This window comes from Blastomyces dermatitidis, assembly GCF_000003525.1.
Source record: "Blastomyces dermatitidis ER-3 genomic scaffold supercont1.1, whole genome shotgun sequence".
NCBI lineage: Eukaryota > Fungi > Ascomycota > Eurotiomycetes > Onygenales > Ajellomycetaceae > Blastomyces > Blastomyces dermatitidis.
In genome coordinates this window covers 4,997,354-5,018,053 of record NW_025544774.1, presented here as the reverse complement: position 1 = coordinate 5,018,053, position 20,700 = coordinate 4,997,354, and the positions used below count along the sequence as shown (strand labels likewise).

At 37.3% G+C, this 20,700-nt stretch overlaps 5 protein-coding genes across 7 annotated transcripts; 2 read left to right on the top strand and 3 right to left on the bottom strand.

Moving 5' to 3' along the window:
* Positions 1–5,941: 5,941 nt before the first annotated feature.
* Positions 5,942–7,561, bottom strand: BDCG_16179 (uncharacterized protein; the record flags this gene model as incomplete). The annotated part of the gene is made up of 5 exons (XM_045425437.1): positions 5,942–6,220; positions 6,247–6,392; positions 6,502–6,529; positions 6,608–7,204; positions 7,256–7,561. The coding sequence occupies 5 exons, from the start codon at positions 7,559–7,561 to the stop codon at positions 5,942–5,944; spliced, it is 1,356 nt and encodes a 451-aa protein (XP_045279241.1).
* A 1,256-nt stretch (positions 7,562–8,817) lies between these two features.
* On the top strand, positions 8,818–9,246 carry BDCG_16178 (uncharacterized protein; the record flags this gene model as incomplete). Its single annotated transcript, XM_045425436.1, has 1 exon — positions 8,818–9,246. One exon carries the CDS (start codon positions 8,818–8,820, stop codon positions 9,244–9,246), a length of 429 nt encoding a protein of 142 aa, XP_045279240.1.
* Positions 9,247–14,858: 5,612 nt separating this feature from the next.
* BDCG_00638 (uncharacterized protein) lies at positions 14,859–17,659 on the top strand. The gene has a single exon (XM_045416147.1). The coding sequence runs from the start codon at positions 14,925–14,927 to the stop codon at positions 16,386–16,388; it is 1,464 nt and encodes a 487-aa protein (XP_045271944.1). The 5' UTR covers positions 14,859–14,924; the 3' UTR covers positions 16,389–17,659.
* BDCG_00637 (glutaredoxin 3) lies at positions 16,709–17,753 on the bottom strand. Its single transcript, XM_045416146.1, has 3 exons — positions 17,488–17,753; positions 17,214–17,312; positions 16,709–17,052 (listed from the first exon to the last, which is right to left on the bottom strand). The coding sequence occupies exons 1-3, from the start codon at positions 17,537–17,539 to the stop codon at positions 16,880–16,882; spliced, it is 324 nt and encodes a 107-aa protein (XP_045271943.1). The 5' UTR covers positions 17,540–17,753; the 3' UTR covers positions 16,709–16,879.
* Positions 17,754–17,804: 51 nt separating this feature from the next.
* BDCG_00636 (benzoate 4-monooxygenase cytochrome P450) lies at positions 17,805–20,584 on the bottom strand. Of its 3 annotated transcripts, XM_045416144.1 has the most exons (8): positions 20,237–20,584; positions 19,625–20,172; positions 19,194–19,463; positions 19,105–19,130; positions 18,953–19,037; positions 18,693–18,859; positions 17,908–18,550; positions 17,805–17,828 (listed from the first exon to the last, which is right to left on the bottom strand). In XM_045416144.1, the coding sequence occupies exons 1-7, from the start codon at positions 20,502–20,504 to the stop codon at positions 18,376–18,378; spliced, it is 1,539 nt and encodes a 512-aa protein (XP_045279238.1). In that variant the 5' UTR covers positions 20,505–20,584; the 3' UTR covers positions 17,805–17,828; positions 17,908–18,375. The 3 variants fall into 3 exon arrangements, with proteins under 3 accessions (XP_045279238.1, XP_045271942.1, XP_045279239.1); XM_045416143.1 differs by lacking the exon at positions 17,805–17,828 and having other exon boundaries at positions 17,876–18,550; XM_045416145.1 differs by lacking the exon at positions 17,805–17,828 and having other exon boundaries at positions 17,876–18,550; positions 19,625–20,005.
* Positions 20,585–20,700: the final 116 nt, after the last annotated feature.

Genomic DNA, 20,700 nt, shown 5'->3' with positions numbered 1-20,700 from the left:
AGATGTACACTCACAAGTGCCTGAATTGCCAGGTCATGAAAGAATCTAAGAAAGAGTTGAAATGTGAGAAAGTACAACACTAGATGAAATGTATGATACAATCATTCAAACAATAAGAGATGGACCTCATAGACATATTGCCGCGAACACCAAATGAAAATTGATGAATAATCACTGCTATTGATTACACTACTGGCTGGCCAGTTGTAAAAGCAGTTTCAGAGGCAACAGAGAAGGTGATAGTGAAGTTCCTACACAATGAGATCTATGTCAACTATGGAATGCCGCGCGAGATTCTAACTGATAATGATGCAAATCTTGTGAGAGGAACAGTGAGGCATTTCATGAGTCAGTTACAGACAAGACATTGTAGAACAACATCATATCATCTGCAGATGAATGAGAAGATGAAATACTTGAATGAAATCTTGAGCAACATGCTGATAAAATATCTAGTGAGCAAGCCTACAAGACTATGAAATGAATATCTCGGGCAGGCGCTGTTGGCCACGCGGATTCAACAGCATGCAGTCTCCAAGTATTCATCATTCTACCTGTTGTATGGATTGCATCCGCGCATCCCGGAGAATGCTTCAGAAAAGGTGAGAGAGAAAGCAGTTGCAGATGCAGCAGAAACAACAGTTGCAGATGCAGCAGAAACAGCAGTTGCAGACATAACAGTCACAGATGTGAAATCAAGATTGAAAGAGATCAGTCACACACATGCAAAAGCTAACAAGTTACTCCTGAACTGAGCAATTCAATCAAAAAGAATACAAGACTCACTTGTTAAGAAATTGAGTCTCAAGATGAAAATGTGAGTTCTTGTATGCAATGAGAGTTCTGAGAAGTTTCAATCTAGATAATTTAAGTTATATAAGATACTCAAATTACATTCTCTAAGAATGTATGCATTGAAAGAATCAGAGAGATAAGTCTTATACAACTTAATCAATAATTCATGACTTGTGAAAGCAAAGATGCAAGACCTGAGCAGATTATGATTATTCACAGCACTATTGTCAGTGTTGAAAAAGAAGAGACTTACAATTGAAAAGCCTTACAAAGTAAGAGAAATTATAGATGCTTACAAATCAGATGATCTCACTTATTCCAATCTTTTCACAATTATAAGAAAAGAATGGGAAGAAATGAAGAAATCAGGTGAACATCACACTTCAATAAGTGATGAGACTGTAGTCAGTCATATAATAATGTGCTGCAGACAGTGAGTGTAATATGATAAAGAGCAGTCTCAAAGTAGCAGACTTGTATATGAGTCAGATTACAGAAGAAAAAGAAATTCAGAGTTGAATTCAACTGTTTATATCAGTTCAATTACAGAGACCACAGAGGATGAACTATCTGAAACATTCACAGATATGTGAGATCAAGCCATCTTGATCCCTGAGAACACTCAGAGGTTGAATGAGATTAGTTTTAATGAGCTGTTCACTGTAGTGATCTGAGTGAGTGAAGAGAGACAGTATAATGTGTGAGACAGAATTACAAAAGGTGAAAGCTGCTGAACCTAGTCACTGAATGCTGTATCATATAGAGGTTGTTATTATTATTATTATTATTCTTCAATTATAGATGTATGCAGTCAGAGACTATGACATCTACCTGAGAACTTTAGTTCTCAGGGTTTTTTCTATGTCTGTAAAGTTAACTATTATACATTCATCAATTTCAGATATGCAAAATCAGAAAATTCCAGCCCAGAATACAAAAACTGTTTACAAATTGCAGTGTTTTAACATCTTTTGATACTTTGAAATCATTTGACAATATCATGACAAAAGAAAAGAGAAAAAGAACACAGTCTCAAAGATAGACACATTAAATAAATAGATAGAAAGAAATTGAAAGAAAAAGATAAAGAAAAAGATAAAGTAAAGAGAGACTATAACAAAACAAATTATTAAAAGAGAGTGTATAGCTGTTTTAACAGACTATATCTGATTTATTTCCTCCTCTTCATACTCAGATAATTCTGAATTTAGCCATTTTCTTGTAGCTGCTTGAGTTTCTGATAGAAAGTCTATTAAGTATTTAATTCCTGTCTCAGTTGAGAATAAGAATCTCATATTTAATTGATTTAGATCATACTTCTCTTTCAATCTGGCTCTGAGACTATTGTATAATGCACAGTGCATTACAATATGCTCAGGATTCTCATTTGTATTGCAGAATGAGCATTCTATTGAGTCAAATCTATCATCAAATCTTTGTATATAAGATTTGAAATAGCCATGTCCTAGTTTCAGCTGTATTATAGATGAGAATATTTTCTTTTTACATTTAATTGAACAAGATTTCCACTTGAGTTTTGTTTCAAATCTTGAATAATGTATACTCTTCTTTTGTTTCTGCCAGCTTTCATTCCACTTGTCTAAACAAGATTCTTTTATTTTTCTCTTTATAAAAGACCAGGACACAATTTTTTGAATAGATCTGCTTAATTCTGCACCCTTTTTTGCAGCTGAATCAGCCAATTCATTACCATGAATATTCATGTGAGCAGGAACCCAGTGTAGATGAATTATCAGCTTTGATATTCTTCTCTTTTGAATTTTCAAAACAGAGTTTAAGATCAGTTCAAGATTCATTTGACCATTATGAATCTGACTATTTCTAAGTCTTTTTAAAGCAGCTTGACTATCAGAGAATATCCATGCCTCTTTCAAACAATTTCCTCTTTTATGAGATTTTATTTCAATGAGTTTGAAAGCTTTCACTATTGCAAATAGTTCAGCATCAAAGACTTCACATTCAGAGCCTAGATTCCAGAAATCTGAGATAAAATTAATATTATCTTCAGTATAAGCAATGCCTGCGCCTAATCTATTCAAGTTCTCATTTTTTGAGCCATCTGAATAAACCAGAATAGAGTCTTTTATATTGATTGTAGAAATTCTCTTCAAATGCTGTTCATATTCTTTCTCTTTTGATAGTTCACTTATTTGTAAGTCTATAAGAGATTCAAGCTTTTCTCTCCAGGGAGATAACTTCTCATGATCAACTTTTTCAACATTTAAAGAAGAAAATTGATTTTTAATCAGAGAGCATAGTCTGTACAGTTGAGAAGGCATTTTCTTTGAAGAATTATTTTCATTCCAATCAAGAAATCTATTCCAATCCAGTTCATTTCCAGAGTTAATTGATGGAAATGAAGAAGAGACTCTTTCTCTGATTATATGATTTGAGCTCATCTTTACAACTCTCAGAGCATAGTTCATACAGGCCTTTTCAAATCTAATAGCAGGAGGAGGAATTGAAGCTTCAATTTCCATTGCTTTAATAGGAGATGATTTGAATGCTCTCAGAATTCTTCTCAAGGCTCTGTTTTGCAGACTTTGAAAGAGTTCAGTGAAATTCCCTTGATTATTCCACCAAACTTGAACTCCATAATCAGCTACTGATGTGATACAGGCTATATATAACTGTCTCATAGCCTGAAAGGATAGACCTCTCTCTGTATTTGATAGTCTGATTATGTTATTCAATAGTCTTTCTGCCTTGACAGTTCTTTGTTGAATGTGATATTTAAAATTCAACTTGGAGTTTAACCATACTCCTAACCATTTGACATTTACACTGGGTTTAATCTCTCTATTTAAAAGAGTTAGAGATAGTTCTTTCTCATTGAGTCTAGGAAAGAAATGAATTAACTCAGTTTTATCCATATCAAATTGAATTTGATTGATATCTGCTCTAACAAAGATTTCCTTTGCAGCTTCTTCAATTACTTTCAAATTCTCTTTGATAGTTTTTGAGCTGTAGACTAGACCAATATCATCCACATAACTCGGAGATCGCACTATTCTCATATTTCTATTTTTGAATAGATATGCAGTATATATTGCAAATAAAATGGGTGAGATTGGAGATCCCTGTGGTACTCCTATTTTTATCTCAGTCTTGTCTTGTTTCATTCCATCAAAGAAGAGTTGTATAATTCTTTTAGACATAAAACAGTTAACCCATTTTATTAGAGAAAGTGGCAGTTTTAATATCTTCAATGTCTGAATTAACTTTGACTTTGAAACATGATCAAATGCTTCCTTTATATCAATAAAAACTGCAGTTGAGACCAGACCCTCATGCTTTGCTATTTGAATATCATGAACAACTGAGAGAACAGTGTCAATTGCAGAACACTGTTTTCTACCTCTCATTTGTTCACTGAATAAAAGAGAATCATCTATAGAGCTTATAAAAGATAGTCAAGTAGCTATTATCTTTTCTAAAACCTTTCCTAAACAGTTCAATAGAGATATTACTCTATATGACTTAGGAATTGAAGTTTTTCTATTAGGTTTTGCAAGAATCACTCCAGTGGCTTCTCTCCAGCATTCAGGATGATATCCATTTTTCAAGAGATTGAAAAAGAGCTCAAAATATTCATTCTTTAAGTAGGAATATGTATTTTGAATAATCAAGTGATTAATTGAATCAGGACCTGCAGCAGTTTTAACAGAACTTGAGAAGATAGCTGACTCTAATTCATCTTGTGTAAGATCAGGTCATTCCCAGTCATTTTCATCAATGTAGTTGAGAAGTGATATATTCTCTTCCTCTGAATCTGAGTCTGAGTCTGATGAGTTCTGAAAGAGAATTCTCATGAAAGCTTGACATTTTTCCTCAAAAGAGTTTGCTGTATATGATTCATTCTGAAACTCATATTCTAAGGCTGAAAGTTTTGCTACACTTCTTGTTTTAGTATAGTTAAAAGCTTTAAAAATTTCCTTCCCTTGTGCTTCTTCAAGAAATTTATTCCAGCAGTCTGTTTTAGCTCTTTTGATATCTGAAAAATATTCATTTCTGACAGCTTTGAACTCTTCATCAGATATTACATCATTTTTCCAATCTCTTCTAGCAGTAGCTAATTCTTTCCTTTTAGATGAGATATTCTCATTCCACCAAGGTTTTGAATACTCAGAAGATTTTCTTTTTGGAATATTATCTCTAACACTTGTTAGAATAATAGATGTAATAAGCTTCACTCTATTCTCAAGCATTTCATTTGAGATATCTTGACCAGAATTCCAATATAGCTCATTCTGTCTTTCAGATTTTAGCAGTTTTATGCTTTCTTCAACTGCTTTCCAATCAGCTTTTTCAAAGTTATACTGATTAGAGAGAAGAGGATTTTCACTCATTTGTTTTTCACTCAGTTCAATATCAAATTGAATAATCTCATGACCTGATTCTGATGTCTCATTTGAATCAATAAACCAGTTTACAAGTCTTCTTTCCATTAGATTTTGTGACATGAAGGTTAGATCTATAATAGACTTCTGTTTCATGCCTTTTCTAAAGAATGTTTGTTGATCAGACTTATTAACCAAATCTATTGAATGCTCAAAGGTCCATTCAATCAGATTATCAGCTCTCACTGCTCTCTTGCATTCTGAATTCCATCAGGGATGATGTGCATTGAAATCTCCTGCAATTATAGAGTTTCTTGATGGAGTTATGTTCAGAAATCCTCTATCAATTGTCCAGATATTGTTATTTTTCTTCAATGACTTTTCATTATAGATATTTATGAGCTGTATAGTATCAAACTCATTTTCTTTATCTATAATATCACCCACCAGAATATCAGGGTCAGACATGATATCAAATCTTAGATTAAATTGATATCTTGATCTCTTTCTTCCATAGATCACTACTCTTGACTTTATCTCAGACTTTTGAGGTAAAAAGCAGTAGTAGCTTGAATGAGAAATAACATATTTTTGCTCAGCATCAAAATTCGGCTCCTGAAGCAGTATAAAATCAACTTTTTGTTCAAATGCAATTTGAAGACAAGAATAAATACAATTTGAGTTTCTATTCACATTATTTTGAATAAATGTGATTTTTGAAGAGTTTTTAAACTTTTTTTGTTGTTTTTGTTGTATATTCATACTAAAAGAGAGTAGAGTAGAATCTAATCACTATCATCAGATAGTAGATTATAACTGTTCTGAAAAGTAGGAATCTCAACTGCTTGCATTATATCTAGTTTATCATCAGAGTCATTTCTCAATTCTCTAATCTTAACAGGAGTTTGAGGATTCAAGTTCTGTTTACATTTAGCTGGAGAGTTGGAGTTTGAAGACTTAGATAGTTGAGAGTTTCTTCTTTTTGAGCTTGCAGTTGTGAGTTTACTGGCTTGACTCTTCTCTTCAGTTCTAGATTGACTTTGAGCTTCATCTTTTCTCCAGTTCTTTTGAGTTCTAGGAGTAAACATACATTCTTTTGAGCTAGATGCATGTTTTTCTTTGCAATTAGAGCACTTAAGCAGAGTGTGTTGACAAATTTCACCTCTTTTTGAGCATGTTTCACATTTATGCTCACTAGTTTTGTGATCTCTGGCACAGAATGCACATTTTGAGTCTCTAAAACATGAGATTGCAAAGTGTTCATATCTTTGACAGTTTGAACACTGTGTTTGAGCTTTGAGGTTCATCCTTGAGTCTTTGTATTCATGAACTCTCATTTTCAAACCTGCTACTCTTACTTCAGAGATCTTTGACTGTTCAAGTGTTTTTGTATATACTAGAACAGAGGCATTTCTCCTGCTTTGTCTGAACTCAATTGAATTTAGTCATACAGGCTCCTTTCTCAGTTGAATAGAGTTGTATTCTTTCAATTCATTTTTGAGAAGTAGCATTCCTTCTTCACAGTCAAAAATTTCAACTGGAATATCATGAAGAATGAATTTGTCCCACTTTTCATCTCTTTCAGATAGAATTGTTGTGTTTAACAAAGATTCTACTGCTGACTTCCAGAGATTCTCATTCTGAATAAGGAATTCAGCACTGAATTCAGGCATTGTAGTCAGAATGATGGAGTTTCCAAAGAATGATGGTTCAATTGAAGCTATAACTGGTTTTTGAACTTCAATATCAGTCATTAACTGAGAAAAGAACTGCTGGTTAATTTCATTTCTGATTCTGAAAATGAGATTTGAGTTTAGCTTGTTTCTTTGCAGAATGTCCTGATTTGAGACTTTGAGAATAAGTCTTCTATTTCTGGAGATTTGAAAGTTTTTCTCTTTTTGCATTTTCTTTTCCACTTTTCTATGAATAGAGGCATGAGCAGTATTCTTCTCAGTTTTCTCAGAATTTTGAGCAGGTTTTGAGACAGTAGGTTTAGAGACAGCAGGTTTAGAGACAGCAGATTCAGCTGCTTGAGCATATGTTTTCTTCTGATTCAAAGAAGGAGAAGAAGAAGAAGTAGAAAAGAAAGAAGAGCAAACTGAAGAGTCAGTGATTGTATTAGAAATTTTCAAAGTTTTTTGAACTGTGTTTGAAATTCCAAGTTTGAACTTGATCACTTCCTGTAGTTGTCTAGCCTGAGCATGAAGAATTAACAGAACTTCTTCATTCATCTCACTCAGACACTGCTTTCCAAGAATTTTACTTGCTTTTTCAAGTTCCTGTATTTCAAGAACTTGTTGTTTCTCTATCTCTTCTTTCTTTCTTCTCTTCAGAATTTCAATCTCAGGAATAGCATTTGAGAAAGCATCTTTTTCCACATCAACTGAGTGTACTTTTGAACTCATTGTTCTTACTCAATGAAAAGTTGGTCAGACTAATTCAATTGAGATATTTATTAAACTCTTTTGAATTGAAAAGTTGATCAGACTGTTTCAATTAAGAGGTTTCTAAGTCTGTTTTCAATTGAAAAGTTGATCAGACTATTTCAAAAGAAGAATCGCAGACTTTTGTGTATAAAACACCTGATTTTTTTCACACTAGTTCAGTAACTAGGTTAGATTTTTGAAGAGAATCTAATAAACTAAAATTGATTTTTAAGATAAATCAATAAAATCTTTACAATCTCTTTCTTGGGATACAGTGAGGAAAAGTATGATATCAATTGATAGTAAATCAGATAATATGACAGTTTTTGAGAGAAAAACTGACAAAAAATAAATCAATTTTTTGAAGAGAAATTGATTAAAACTATTCAATTTTATTCTAAATTATCCAATTCTCCTCGCACAACAGGTGTGCAACTCAAATCAGTTAATAAAGAGTGTAAAAAAGAATTAAGTATTAATAAAAGCTCTTCAGCCACTGAAAAAGTAATTCTTACTTAAAAGAATATGAAATTATGACAGAAAACAACTCTGTTTTTAATTCTTTGTAAGAATATTGTGTAAAACCCAGAGAAAAACACCTTACTTTTTTAAGAGAAGTAAAAAACTATTTCTAAAATCTTTTTTTTGCATTAACTGCTGCAGAAGAATGAGATAGAAACTGCTAAGATATGCACTACTGTATACCCCCTATCAAGACTTTCCCTCTTCAGAGTCTTGATATTATAGAGAATATAAGTCTGTTTCTATATGATAATATAAATATTGCCAGCGGGATGTAGAGGAACTGGTTATTTATATCTCAAAATAGAAGACTTTGTCAATGATTATATCAATATAGAGTTAATTCTCAAATTCAATAGAAACCTAGTGTTGCTGTTCTCAATCCCTTGCAGAATCTATTGAATATTGAGGTATTAAAACTAGATTTAATATATCTCACTGTGCAGGGATCAAAGGCTCAGTCAGACCTTGGGGTATACTGATTTTATAGTTGTCGTGTCTGCCGATTATGTATTGAGTACAGTTGCTGAGGTATCTTTTTGTACTTTTCTGTCGGGGATGGGCCAGATTGAGAGGGGTGGTACGAGGGCGAGACTTGGCGTTGATGTTCAGATACACTGAAGACAGACCGCGGAGGTTGCACTTCAGAAGTGGCTGTTGGTTATGTGCTTGATATTATCGCCGAGGTATCTTTTTGTATTTTTCTGCCGGGGATGGGCCAGATTAGGAAGGGCGGTACAACGGTGGGACTTGGCGTTGGTGTTTTGGAACATCAAAGATGGACAGGGTTTTCGCGGAGGTCGCTCCTCAGATATCTCCACAACTACAGATCGGGGATCTTCCAAAATCGAGAAGATTGGTGCATATGGCTAGGTCTCTTCACCTTACAATTTGTATGGCACTTTGGCCCGGGGTTGTGGTGTGGTAGGGGAGAACGGGGGATACTCCCACACAGGAGTTTTGAACAACGTCCGGTTCACGTTTGGCTGGATAACTCCACCACCACACAGGGTATGCGGTCGGCGATGGGGTCAGAATGCTCGTATGATCGAGGGCTTTTCGATGGATCTATCGGCGGGTTCTTATTCGAAAAATCGAGCGAGTTCGTGGTGGAGCGGTCGTCTGATATAGAGGTTGTGTAAGAGTAGTGACTAGCAGATAGAGAAAAAGTGTAAGAAAAGAGATGATGAATTGATTATCAACTGTAAGAATCAGCTGCAAAAGACAAATGTTATCATACACACTTCATCCATTTTTATACATTACATATTTAATCTATTTTCAATGTCACACCACTCAAAAAACATCAAAAACAAAGGAAATCTCAAAACTTGAGATCTGCAAGAGATTCAAGAGTTATAAGCTGCTCTTGCAACAATGCTGTGCATACTGCTGATTTCTCTACTGCTCTGCATATGACATTAATGTCATTGATTACAAGATTGGCTGGAATGCCAATATAGAAATGTGCATGTGTATGTGTAGAGAAATTGAAGAAGAGTGCAGAACCTGCAGAACCAGGAGCCAGGGCAGAGAAAGTGAAGATGAAAGAAACAGAAGAAGAAGAAGGCACAGAACTAGATGAATAATAAGAGTTATCTGAGACTGAATGCTTATGATTCAGTGTGCACATGACCTTTCTCACAGAGAAGGGAGAAGAAGTAACAGAAGAAGCTTGAGAGTGAGAGAAGGTAGTCTCAGCAGTGTTGTCATCTTCAATTAAAATGACCTCTGGCACTGGAGTAACTAAGAACTATTATTAGTGTATGAAACTGCAAAAACAGAGGTAACAATTACTGAATGAACACCTGCTGACCTTAGAATTGTACATGCAATTACAACATACATGAGGCTCCTCAGAAAGAGAGAGAGGAACACAGAGAAATGCAGAAAGCAGAACACAGTGTGCGAACAGCTCATTCTTATAATGACATCTCAGACAAGGTGTACAAGCCTCACACCTGTGAGTGTAAAAGAGTATGACATCTGCATTTCTGTTTCTGAAAACACAGATATCTTTTACCTGCATCATGAAGTCAGACAACAGATGTCAGAGAATAGGCTGATATGAATCTATCATCTCAAAGAAATTTGTCAGAGTAGATGTCTCTGCAATATTAAACTTTACAGTTATAAAAAGTTTCTTAATGTCTATGAACATCACAACTTTGTGCACAGCAAAACTCATAACAATTTTCTCTAAGAACAGAAAAATCAGTGTCAGAAAGAAAAGATGAAAAAGAAAAAGACTTACAATCTCAACACTGTTGAGAGAGAAGATGATTCTCTGATATGAATAAATAATTATCTCATTATAAATATTTAAAATGAATGTAATAATCAGCATCTGTGACTGAGCTTCAGATAGTCATATTGTACACAGTCTTTATATAATAAATCATTCTAGAGATTGACAAGAAGAGCAGAAGCATACATGCTGAGAAATGTGATTCACTGAGTCTACACAACATCTCCTTGAAACAGGGAGAGCTGGTAAGAAAGACAGAGACAGTAAAATCAGAAGTAGTGAGAGTAGAGGTCACAGGAACAGGAGTAGCAGAAGCAGAGGAATCAGACACAGAGACAAGTGTAGAAGATTGAGAGAGAGCAGCAGAGAAAGAAGCAGCAGAAGAGACAGAGAGAGACACTGAAGATCTGATCACACATAATATGAGTAATTTCTTCATTATCACATTCTTTAAGTTCTCAATCAATGATTTAACACTGAGTTCACTATCATCAGCAGACACAGATCTGTCAACATATGAAGATTCTACATGAATAAAAACAAACATCAGCATCTGTGTCTATACAAAATTATATCAGAAAACATGATCAGAAACTCACTGAGAAGAAGAAACAGTTGAGAGTGTATGAGAAGATGAAGAAGATGTGTCATTATTCATAGTAATATATTGTTCTAGTGATTATTAGAAGATAAACAAGTCCTGATCACATTTCATAATGTATTATACTTACTGCTAACAAACTGCTCAGTATGAGCACTACAATAATGCTTATTATGGAAACAGGAAGTCATTGTCAGAAATGTGTACAATGTGATAGATGAACAGATGAAAAGAGTTGAACAGAAGAAGGAGTAGAAATCTTGAATGAGATAGTGATGTTTGATGATGATGATGATGAAGATGATGATTGAAGAATGAGAAAAGTTAGTGAATGAGTGATGTAATATAGTGGAAGTTTCTTTGTGAGGGTGTACACGGGATGCTAGCCGAATCAGAGATAGATTACACAATTATGAAACACTAGTGGCGAGCTAATCCACATGAAGCTAGGGTGTACAACATGGTCACGTGGGCATGACTGAATCTGGTGAGAGAGGATGTGATTCGGAAGAATGTATGACTGTCGGATAATAACGCGGCCGCTTCCAAACTACTAGCATACGTGTGTAAAGGAGCCATAGCGTACGCTAATTAATTTAGCGTACAAGATTATAATATAAGAAGCCGGCGTACGCCTGTAATCATATGCTGGCTTAAGCAACCTTTGAATCACAATTTCATGTTTATGAAAATGAATATTACTCTAAGTCTGTGAGATTTATCTTTTTATCAGTCATTTATAATGACTTCACTTTTCTGTGTAGAAATATGACAGATCTTAAGACTTATTGAAATTCTGTTAACTGTCTATCTGTGAGTTTATATTCAATCTGATAATATAATCACATCTGACTTAATCAGCTGATTACAGCATTATTTTTTCAGTTATTATTAAAGCTTGATAACTTCAGCAGATCTCTCAGCTTGATGTATTTCATACTCAGATTCTCATTCTATGCAGCAGTCTCTGATAATGTGTATACTTCTGAAGAGATTGTAAATAATTATGATAAGATCTTCAGATTCAGTATAGTTATCTATCTATGTAAATGTTCAATCTTCTACTGCAGGTCTAAGATCTGATTTTCTCTATTCTTATTGATAATAATAATTGCATCAGTGAAGCTCTTCATAGTGAATACTTGATTTACAGTGAATGTCAATTATTGTTTAACTTCTGTCTCAGCCTGTCACTGTGTATACAAGGCCTCAATTTCATTTAGAATTCTTATACATGTACAGAGCTTCAATTTCAGTTCAGCTGTCTCAGCTGCTTTTCTTACTGCTTTAAGTAATCTCTCTGAGAGGTTCTGCATATCTTTCAGTTCAGATAGCAGAGAAGAGTGTTATTCATATCAGCTAGAAAAGATATTCATTTCAGTGATTTCTTATTAATTGTATAATGTCTATTGTTATATCACTGTATTATTATATCACTATATCATTATATTGCTATATCACTGTTATTATCATACAACTTCAGTGATAATCACTTTCTTCTTTTTATTCTTCTTTTGAATAGAGAGTGAACTTTTTTGAATCTGATTCATCACTCTTATTTCTTTTCTCACATCTCATCTGTTTGCCTATGTGGCATTTACCTGAGCATGGAGTTTTCCCTTAACAAGTGAAGCAGTATCAATCAGATACTCTTTCACTCACTACTCTTTGTATACTATCTTTTGAGATGTTCTAGAACCACACTGGCATGATAATTACAAATTACTTCATAGGCAGAATTATCACATTCTGGAGAAGCCTGCGCTTCTCACCGGTTTTTAGACATGCTATCAGATATGATTCAAAGGTTGCTTAAGTCAGTGTATGATTACAGATGTACACTGACTTCTTATATATTGAATCTTGTACACTAAATTAATTAGTGGCCGCTAGAGCCTTCTTTACATTCATACGCTAGTAGTTCAGAAGCGGCCGCGTTATTATCCGATGATTGTATGTTCTTCCGAATCACAAAAGAATAATAATAATAATAATAATAGCAGTTATTAACTCAGTGTTCTATATAACTGTATCAGATGCAGAAGTCTTCATGCTGATACTTTCAGTATTCAGTATCTGTAATATCTAAGTTCTTATTAGTACTGTGAGAGAACCTGTCAGAGAAGTGTGAATATACTTAGTCAGCTGCACTCTCACAGTTGCATATGTCTTATATATCATATATTAAATTGAATCTGACTTGTTTGTTATTGTAGTTATTATTGAAGATTATTTATTTAAACATGATAATATAACTTTCAGCTGTGATAGCAGCTTTTTTTCAATCAGTGAAAGTGATAGGTCAGACATTAAAATAAGCTTGATTGATTTATTATAGAATTAATATGATTAACTTGATATGAAATATAAAGCAAATAACTGAGTTATTTTAACAGAGGTCTGCTATCAATATCTCAAAGTCAGTAATGAAATCAATTACATGTTAATTATACTGCATTTATAGAGAATTTATATATAATTCTGTAGTAAGAGCTGCATTGATTTCACAGTAATTATCACACAGTCAGACTTTGAGAATTTCTCAGATAACAATATGTATATCATTATCAATTTACATGTATTGAATGTGTTAACAGATTTTGAGAGCTAAGTAGCTGATTATAAAGACTATTTTAGAGATATCTGCAGTAATAAGATATTCTCTGATATTATTATTTATATTAAGTAGTTAAAAGTATATATCTGTAAATTCATTAAACATGTCAGATTCTTGCAATTTAATCTTAATTGAATGAGATTAAGAGTTTAGCAGAGAGAATCTGCTAGTAGAGTATTTATTCAGAGTATCTAAATATTGAATAAAACAGATGTTTTCTTCTACTATTACACAGTTTTACTCAGTCAGTTGATTGACTTAGTTAATGAGGCTTTGTATTTCGCGGGTGAGTGTCATAATAATAGAGTGAAAATTTTCATGATTTTATAGCTGTAAGACTGTGACTGATATTATAGAGAAGAAGAATCAGTATGTTAAAACTTAATTACATGAATATCAGAGTGACAGTAGCTTTATATTAGAATGTAATATTACTGATTCTTGAAGAAGAAAACTAGATAGTAGAGAAGTAGAAAATGAGTATAAGATACTGCGGCTTCTGTGAGTTATATAATATGTATATAAGCATACTCTAAGCTCTAGATCTTACAACTAATCCGGTATGACACTAATCTACTTTTGATACAAGTTATATACTCAGAGCAATTCTCATTAGAAAGTCTGAGAAGAAATAATTTCATCTTCAATGAAGATTTCTTAGATTTATAAGAATTTTTCAGATTCTTTAACTTTGACTTTCTATTACTATATACTCACATATCTTTGAGATTTGAAAATCACCTTAGCTTATAACTAAAGAGAAGAAGAATAGAAATATTTCTTTAATATTTTAAAAAAATCTATATTTAAGATAGATGTATACTCTTGAAAATAATCATATTTTTTAATCTCAGAATTTCTAAGAGCTTTTTTTTATATGAGAAATTGAATTAAAATTCCTGTGTTCAAAAACACACTAGTCAACTTTGAGATGATACTTCTATTCTAAGAACTTGAGATATGAATATAAAAATCAGATACATCATGAGAATATTATTATTCTAAGGTTTTAAGATGATATAGAAATGATGAATCTATGAAGTTAAGTTGAAATTCTCTTTCATACTCAGAGTACTGAGTAAATTCTTTCTATGTTGCTAATAATCAGAAACTGTTTCTTCTCAGACACTTTGCAAGATATCATCACTCACATGACCTGATTTTACTATTTGGGTTAGCTTATTGCTTATTTGAGATTAGCTCATGACATAATCATCAATCCAGTGTTAAAACAGCAATGGATAGATATCTGGAGAAGCGTCTGAGCTTGCTGAGATAAGTGGGTACCTAGGTAACCTTGGAAGCTCACAAATATCACGTGAATTAGCTAGTTACGGGGCCGATTATATCATCGATGCCCAAAATCGGCGGAATGCCGAAGCATTCCGCCATTGGCGTGGAGGAACGACGGAAGACTTCAATTGAGCTTGCGATACGAAATATCATCAATCAGCAGCTAGTACAACACGCCGCCAAGATGAATATACCGTCCTCTTCCCTCCATACTCCATTCCGTCGCTCCGCGATCCCATGCATCCGTCAAACACAACGGTCAACCCGCATACCGTTCCGCCATTCCCAGCAACAGCAGCGTCGCCATGTATCCGCAGGGGGCCCAAGCCCCGTGGCACGGTTTACCGTGAACCCCCAACGCAGAGCTGGCGCTCAGGACCCCACGAACCCTGTCCAACGATATCACCGCAGCATTGCCCTATGTGCTGCGGGCATTGTCGCCTCTGCAATTGGCATGTATGCTATCATTAATACATCAGGATTGGAGAAGAATGCTCAGAGCGATAAAAAGGACGGACAATCGTCATCTTCATCAGATAGAGGCTATGACAGAGGCAAGATTATCAAACTTGAAGGTCCACCCGGCCTAGGAGACAACCAAACAACGACAATAATCGACGGCATAGAGCAAATTCCCACGGAGAATTCCACAATTCCTACTTTCCCCAAAACCATCAGACTCCCTGTCGATGCCCCTCAGGCCCTGCCCTCGGGTGGACGAGCAGGCGATGATTTCCCTCCTAACACCAAGACGGAAGAATACACCTTACTCGGCCTAGGCATCCGCTCCGTCTCCTTCCTCAGCATCCAAGTCTACGTCGTGGGTCTCTACATCGCCAACTCAGACATCGCAGCTCTACAACAGCATCTCATCAAACAAGCCGCGACGCCCGTAACTTCCTCTGCAGTCAATGGAAACGCCGTGGTGGCCACTTCACTCGTTCCCGGCGAGCGGGAGGCGCTAAAACAGATGCTATTAGACCCGGAGCAGGGACAGGAGGTCTGGAACGACATCCTCAGAGACACCGGGGTCCGCACCGCGCTACGCATTGTGCCTACGAGAAATACGGATTTACTACATCTGAGGGATGGATGGGTACGTGCAATCACGGCGCAGGCGCAGAGTGCAAATGCACGGGCGCAGGATGTTGCAGCGAAGCAAGGCTCGGCGATACCAGCCGGTGCGGTGGTGACTTCTGAGTTTGAGGATGATAGCTTTGGTACCTCGCTTAATGACTTTAAGTCGCTGTTTGGTGGCGGGGCAAGGAAGAATGTGCCCAAAGGCCAGATTCTGTATCTGCTTCGGAATAAAGTTGGGGGCCTGGAGACGATGCTCGATCCTGAGAATGGGAAGCCGATGGTTTGGCTGGGCTCGATGCAGGATGAGCGGGTAAGCCGGTTGTTGTGGATGGCGTATCTGGCCGGGAAGAAAGTGGCTAGCGAGGGGGCAAGGAATAGTGTGGTTGATGGTGTCATGGGGATTGTAGGGAGGCCGGTCGGGACTGTCGAGCAAAGGGTTGCATGATGGATGGTATGATTAAGTGCGAGCTGTAACAATAGTAGATTTGTTTGTGCTATTCCTGTCTACTATTATGTAGATTTGGATTAAAATTCGGCATTCCTTGCCAAAAAAAATTTTGGTTAAGAACAGTGTATTATAGTTATTTCTTGTTGATATTTTTTGAACCTCTGTACCACTGTAAAAATTAGACGATCTTTGCTAGCTAGATGCAATTACTATTCTACTTATCTGCAGAATGCCTATTGAGATTTGTCTTATCTCTTTTCATTAATTACAGTCATAGCAGCTCAAGGTATTTACAAAAACCAGAGCAAAAACAAATCCCCGAATTAACTGAGTTCCATATCAAAACGTAAAAGCTAGCAAGGACAAAAAAAAAAAGAAAAGAAAAGAAAACCATCCAGCCGCCTACCATCAATCTATACGGCCCCCTGGAAACCACGCATTATCCACCTACTCTACAGCGGCATTTCTCTCTCTACCTTCGAAGAAAATCACGCCTTGGAAGCTTTGGCAGCGGCCCCAGCGCTCACGAGAGCCGACAATTCACTCTTGCGGGCCTGGATATCAGAGTTGCCGCCAATATGCTTTTGAGCGATGAAGATGTTGGGCACGGTGCGCTGGTGGGTGAGGGCTGCCAGGGCATCTTGAATGGCAGCGCCGTCATCTGGTTTGTATAATTTAGGTGTTAACATAGTGATCGCTTCTTTTCTTCTTTTCTTTTATTGATTGTCGATTGTAAGATAGGAAGGAAAGGGCTAGCTAGCTAATTGTAGGACGCAGGGGGTAGTATAGGGGTGAGAGCGGGAAGTATTGAAGAGTACGAACCGATTTCATCCAATTCAAGGGCGTAATACGGGATGCCTAGTTCGTTCAGAAGGGACTTGGTGGCACTGCTGTAGGGGCAGTAGGATTTCGAGAAGACGACTGTTTATTTGTTTTATTTTATTTTATATTTTATTTTTCGATATTAGCCATTTGACTCTGCAGTAGATTATATAAGTGATATATCACATAGGAGCGTGAAAATAAGAGGAATTGGTGTTCATATAACTATCCCTATAGGAGCTAGGAGGGCACAAGCAGATTTATATAGACATACCGACGTTGTTTTGGGCAATAATGTGCTCAACCTTGGACTTTGCAGCAGACATAGTTGCGGGATTTGGGCCGGCGAGAGACCCGAGAAAGCGGCGGAAAATGGACGCTATGTTGGGCAATTGGATGAAGGCCCACGAGCCTTCGTTACTTGCGATGAAAGGAGAATAATAAAGGCTTGCTTGTAGTAGAAGAAGAAAGATCGGATGTGTGTTGGCAGGTGTGATGTTGTTGTGCTGCGTGGTGATTGTCTAAATAAGCACTGGTGAGGAGGCAGAGTTGGGCAGAATTCAGCTATTTAACTATTTAAATAAATATGCACAACACTGAAATCAGCAACATAGGCTGCCTTCCTCTATAATGTTACTATGAACTACTACTCTGTACTCTCAAAAAAAAAAAAAAAAAAAAAAAGGTGAGATACTTTACTAATAGAAGAAAAAATGAATAATGTCTGGATAACTGGAATTGATCAATTTCTCCGTGTCTGGACGACCTTATCAGCACAGGAGCACTCTGGCCGTCATGTGCCTGCAAGATGGGGATTTGTCATGCTCCGGAGTTTCTCCCCCGACGTCATTCTACACTGCCGAGATCCTCAGTATTATATTATTATTTATGTTGAGCCCAAGCTGGCAATAATTGAGAGATGATTTAAGAAGATTCCAAATGCGTATGAAGCTGCTACCCCAGCCAATGACATCCACTGAAGCCAACTGCGATTACTCAGGTTCCTACATCTTTCTTACGTAAATAGTAAACCGTCGGCTCGTCCTTAGTTACCTGTAGGCTCCCCAGAATAATAACGTTACCCTTGGACGCTGCTGGTTATGCCGAACGACCAACATGTCAAAAATCTTTCTACGCGTACCAATCCCTGAGTCAACCCTGCTCACAGCTGGTCGCACCCTGATCCCGCAAAGCAAAAAATTTCCTTCCCAGGCCGGTGATAAGGAGTAAAGAAGTCATCATAGCCTGGATCCTCCTGGCCTCTTGGCTCTATCGTCAGGTCGTTGAAATGGCGAAAAAGCCTCGCCAGCGCGATGTACATTTCGCAATATGCAAGCCTGGTTTTGAGTGATGCGATGGACCATATAATTAGTCTTTTCTGTTCTTTTTTTTCTTTTTTCTTTCTTTTTTTTTTTTTTCCTTTTCCTCTTCCTTTTCATGGAGTGAGCGGGGGTAAATTGATCCTGCTGGGAAACATACGGCAATCCCATGCATTGTCCTGAGCCCTTCGAGAACATCACCAGATACTGCTCTAAATTCTTACTGCTTGCCCTGGTGCCCAGCCATCTGGAAGGATCGAATTCATCAGGCTCTGGGAAGAGTTCTTCGTTGCGGTGCATCACCCACGAACTCATACTAACGAGTGACTGGGGACTTGTTAATGATATTTGGGAAAATCCCTGTCCAGTACACAGCTCCTTTATAGGAAGATGAGGGAAAAAGATTGACTGCAAACTTACACCTGCGGGGACTCTGTAACCATTGAATTCGGCGCCAGGTTCTGGAATGACTCGTGGAAGACGCCCAAGCATTCCATATGATAACCTGTGGTGGCCCAGTGAGTCTCATTACTTGCTAGGATTTTGCTCAGGGAAGCAAAATGGAGTCTAACCGAAAGCCTTCCTTGATAACAGCAGTCTACACCATGCAGCACAATACCTAGAAGTCAGCACTGAGTATCTGAGGATTCAGGCTACTAACCAAAAACGGCAACTTCTCCAGTTCCGCAAAAGTAGGTTCGGATTTCGGATCGGGAAACGCAGTTGTCAATTCCGTCTTCAACATCCTATATACCTCCTTGTTCACAACGGTATTGTACGCCGTGATCGTTAATGGGTTTCCTGCCATATGCGACACGACGGCGAGAGCATCATATACGTCTGCTTTCGAATATCCGATAGCTGACCTCCCCTCCTCGTTGTCTTGACCGCCCACGGCATCGACCTCCAGGAGAGTTGGGTTGAAGCACCCCTATAAAGTAAATGCCGTATAAAAGCATAATGATTAGTCGAACGGTAATTCGTCCCTGAACGAACACCCAATGTCGGAAAAACCAGAAGGAACCAGAACCTCCCTCCAAGCCCCTAGAATCAATATCAACAAAACAATACAGCAAACATGTTTATACGTACCTTGCGCGTCCCATTCTGCTCAAGCAGCCGGGTAAGCTCCCTAACTCCCCGAACCGGCACCACCCTCACCAACAACCCCATCAAGGTCGGAAACTGCTGAAACGCCCACACGAACCTCGCCACCTGCCTCGCAAGCACAAAATACTCCTTCCCAAAGTCCTCCCTCCCCAGAAACCCATACCCCTTACCATCAGATGCATACTGGGTAACAATATCCACCGACATCGCACGGAAGGCATAGTGCAGGTTTATCTTCCCTACGTTGCGCAGGCGGGTTCGAATACGTCTCTCGAGAGTCCCGGCCTTTGCTTGGATGATGGACTCGAGCTCTGGGGCATGCTTGGGGGAGAAAAGGGGAGGAGCCGCGTTGGCATGTTTGGCCTGGCAAGTTCCCAATTGGGGCTTAGTGAAGACTTTCAAACTGCCTCTTAGGAAGGTGTTGTAGAATGAATGGGGTTTGGCATAACCGTTGCCGTCGCGGTAGATCCTGTCGTAGTTTTCCGGATCGCTTAGGTGGATTTCCGCTGGGGAGATGCGGATTACAGGGCCTATCGGATGTGTAAAGATAAAAAAAGGTATGTATATATATATAAAGAGTTTAGCCTTACTTACCATATATTCGATGCAACTTCTCTATTTGTAGATATAGCCTGCCGCTGCATATCCCATTATAGTAGAAATTATAAAGGTGCGTTGCGGCTGCAAGTCGCGGGCCGGGGATATGTGACAACGGATGGAAGTATAGGCGGTAGATAACGACTGCTCCCATGTATGAGACGGCAGCAGTGGCGGATATAAGGATGATGATGGTAAATAGCCATGTTGTTGGAAAGGCGTAGTAGAGGTGCGGAGGTAGGAATTCTGAATGGATTATCGTCATGTTTCCTTGTTGGTTTTCCTGCTCGGGCAACTGGCTGGGGAAGGGGGGGGGGAGGGGGGGTGGATATGGGTACCTAGGTTGCTACTTTAGATGAGAAGCTCTTCACTTAATTAATAAATAAATCATAAATATAACTAGTATGAAGAGCTATAAAAAAAATGCCAATAGACATAGAAAGTGAATAAGAAGAGGGAAA

Coding starts and splice junctions, on each gene's coding strand:
- BDCG_00638 (XM_045416147.1), top strand. CDS start 14,925: ATGCCCAAAATCGGCGGAATGCCGAAGCATTCCGCCATTGGCGTGGAG.
- BDCG_00637 (XM_045416146.1), bottom strand. CDS start 17,539: ATGTCTGCTGCAAAGTCCAAGGTTGAGCACATTATTGCCCAAAACAAC. Junction 17,313..17,487: donor TATTGCCCAAAACAACGTCG/GTATGTCTATAT, acceptor ACAAATAAACAG/TCGTCTTCTCGAAATCCTAC. Junction 17,053..17,213: donor CCTTGAATTGGATGAAATCG/GTTCGTACTCTT, acceptor TATACAAACCAG/ATGACGGCGCTGCCATTCAA.
- BDCG_00636 (XM_045416144.1), bottom strand. CDS start 20,504: ATGACGATAATCCATTCAGAATTCCTACCTCCGCACCTCTACTACGCC. Junction 20,173..20,236: donor GAAGTTGCATCGAATATATG/GTAAGTAAGGCT, acceptor CACATCCGATAG/GCCCTGTAATCCGCATCTCC. Junction 19,131..19,193: donor TGGAGAAGTTGCCGTTTTTG/GTTAGTAGCCTG, acceptor TGCATGGTGTAG/ACTGCTGTTATCAAGGAAGG.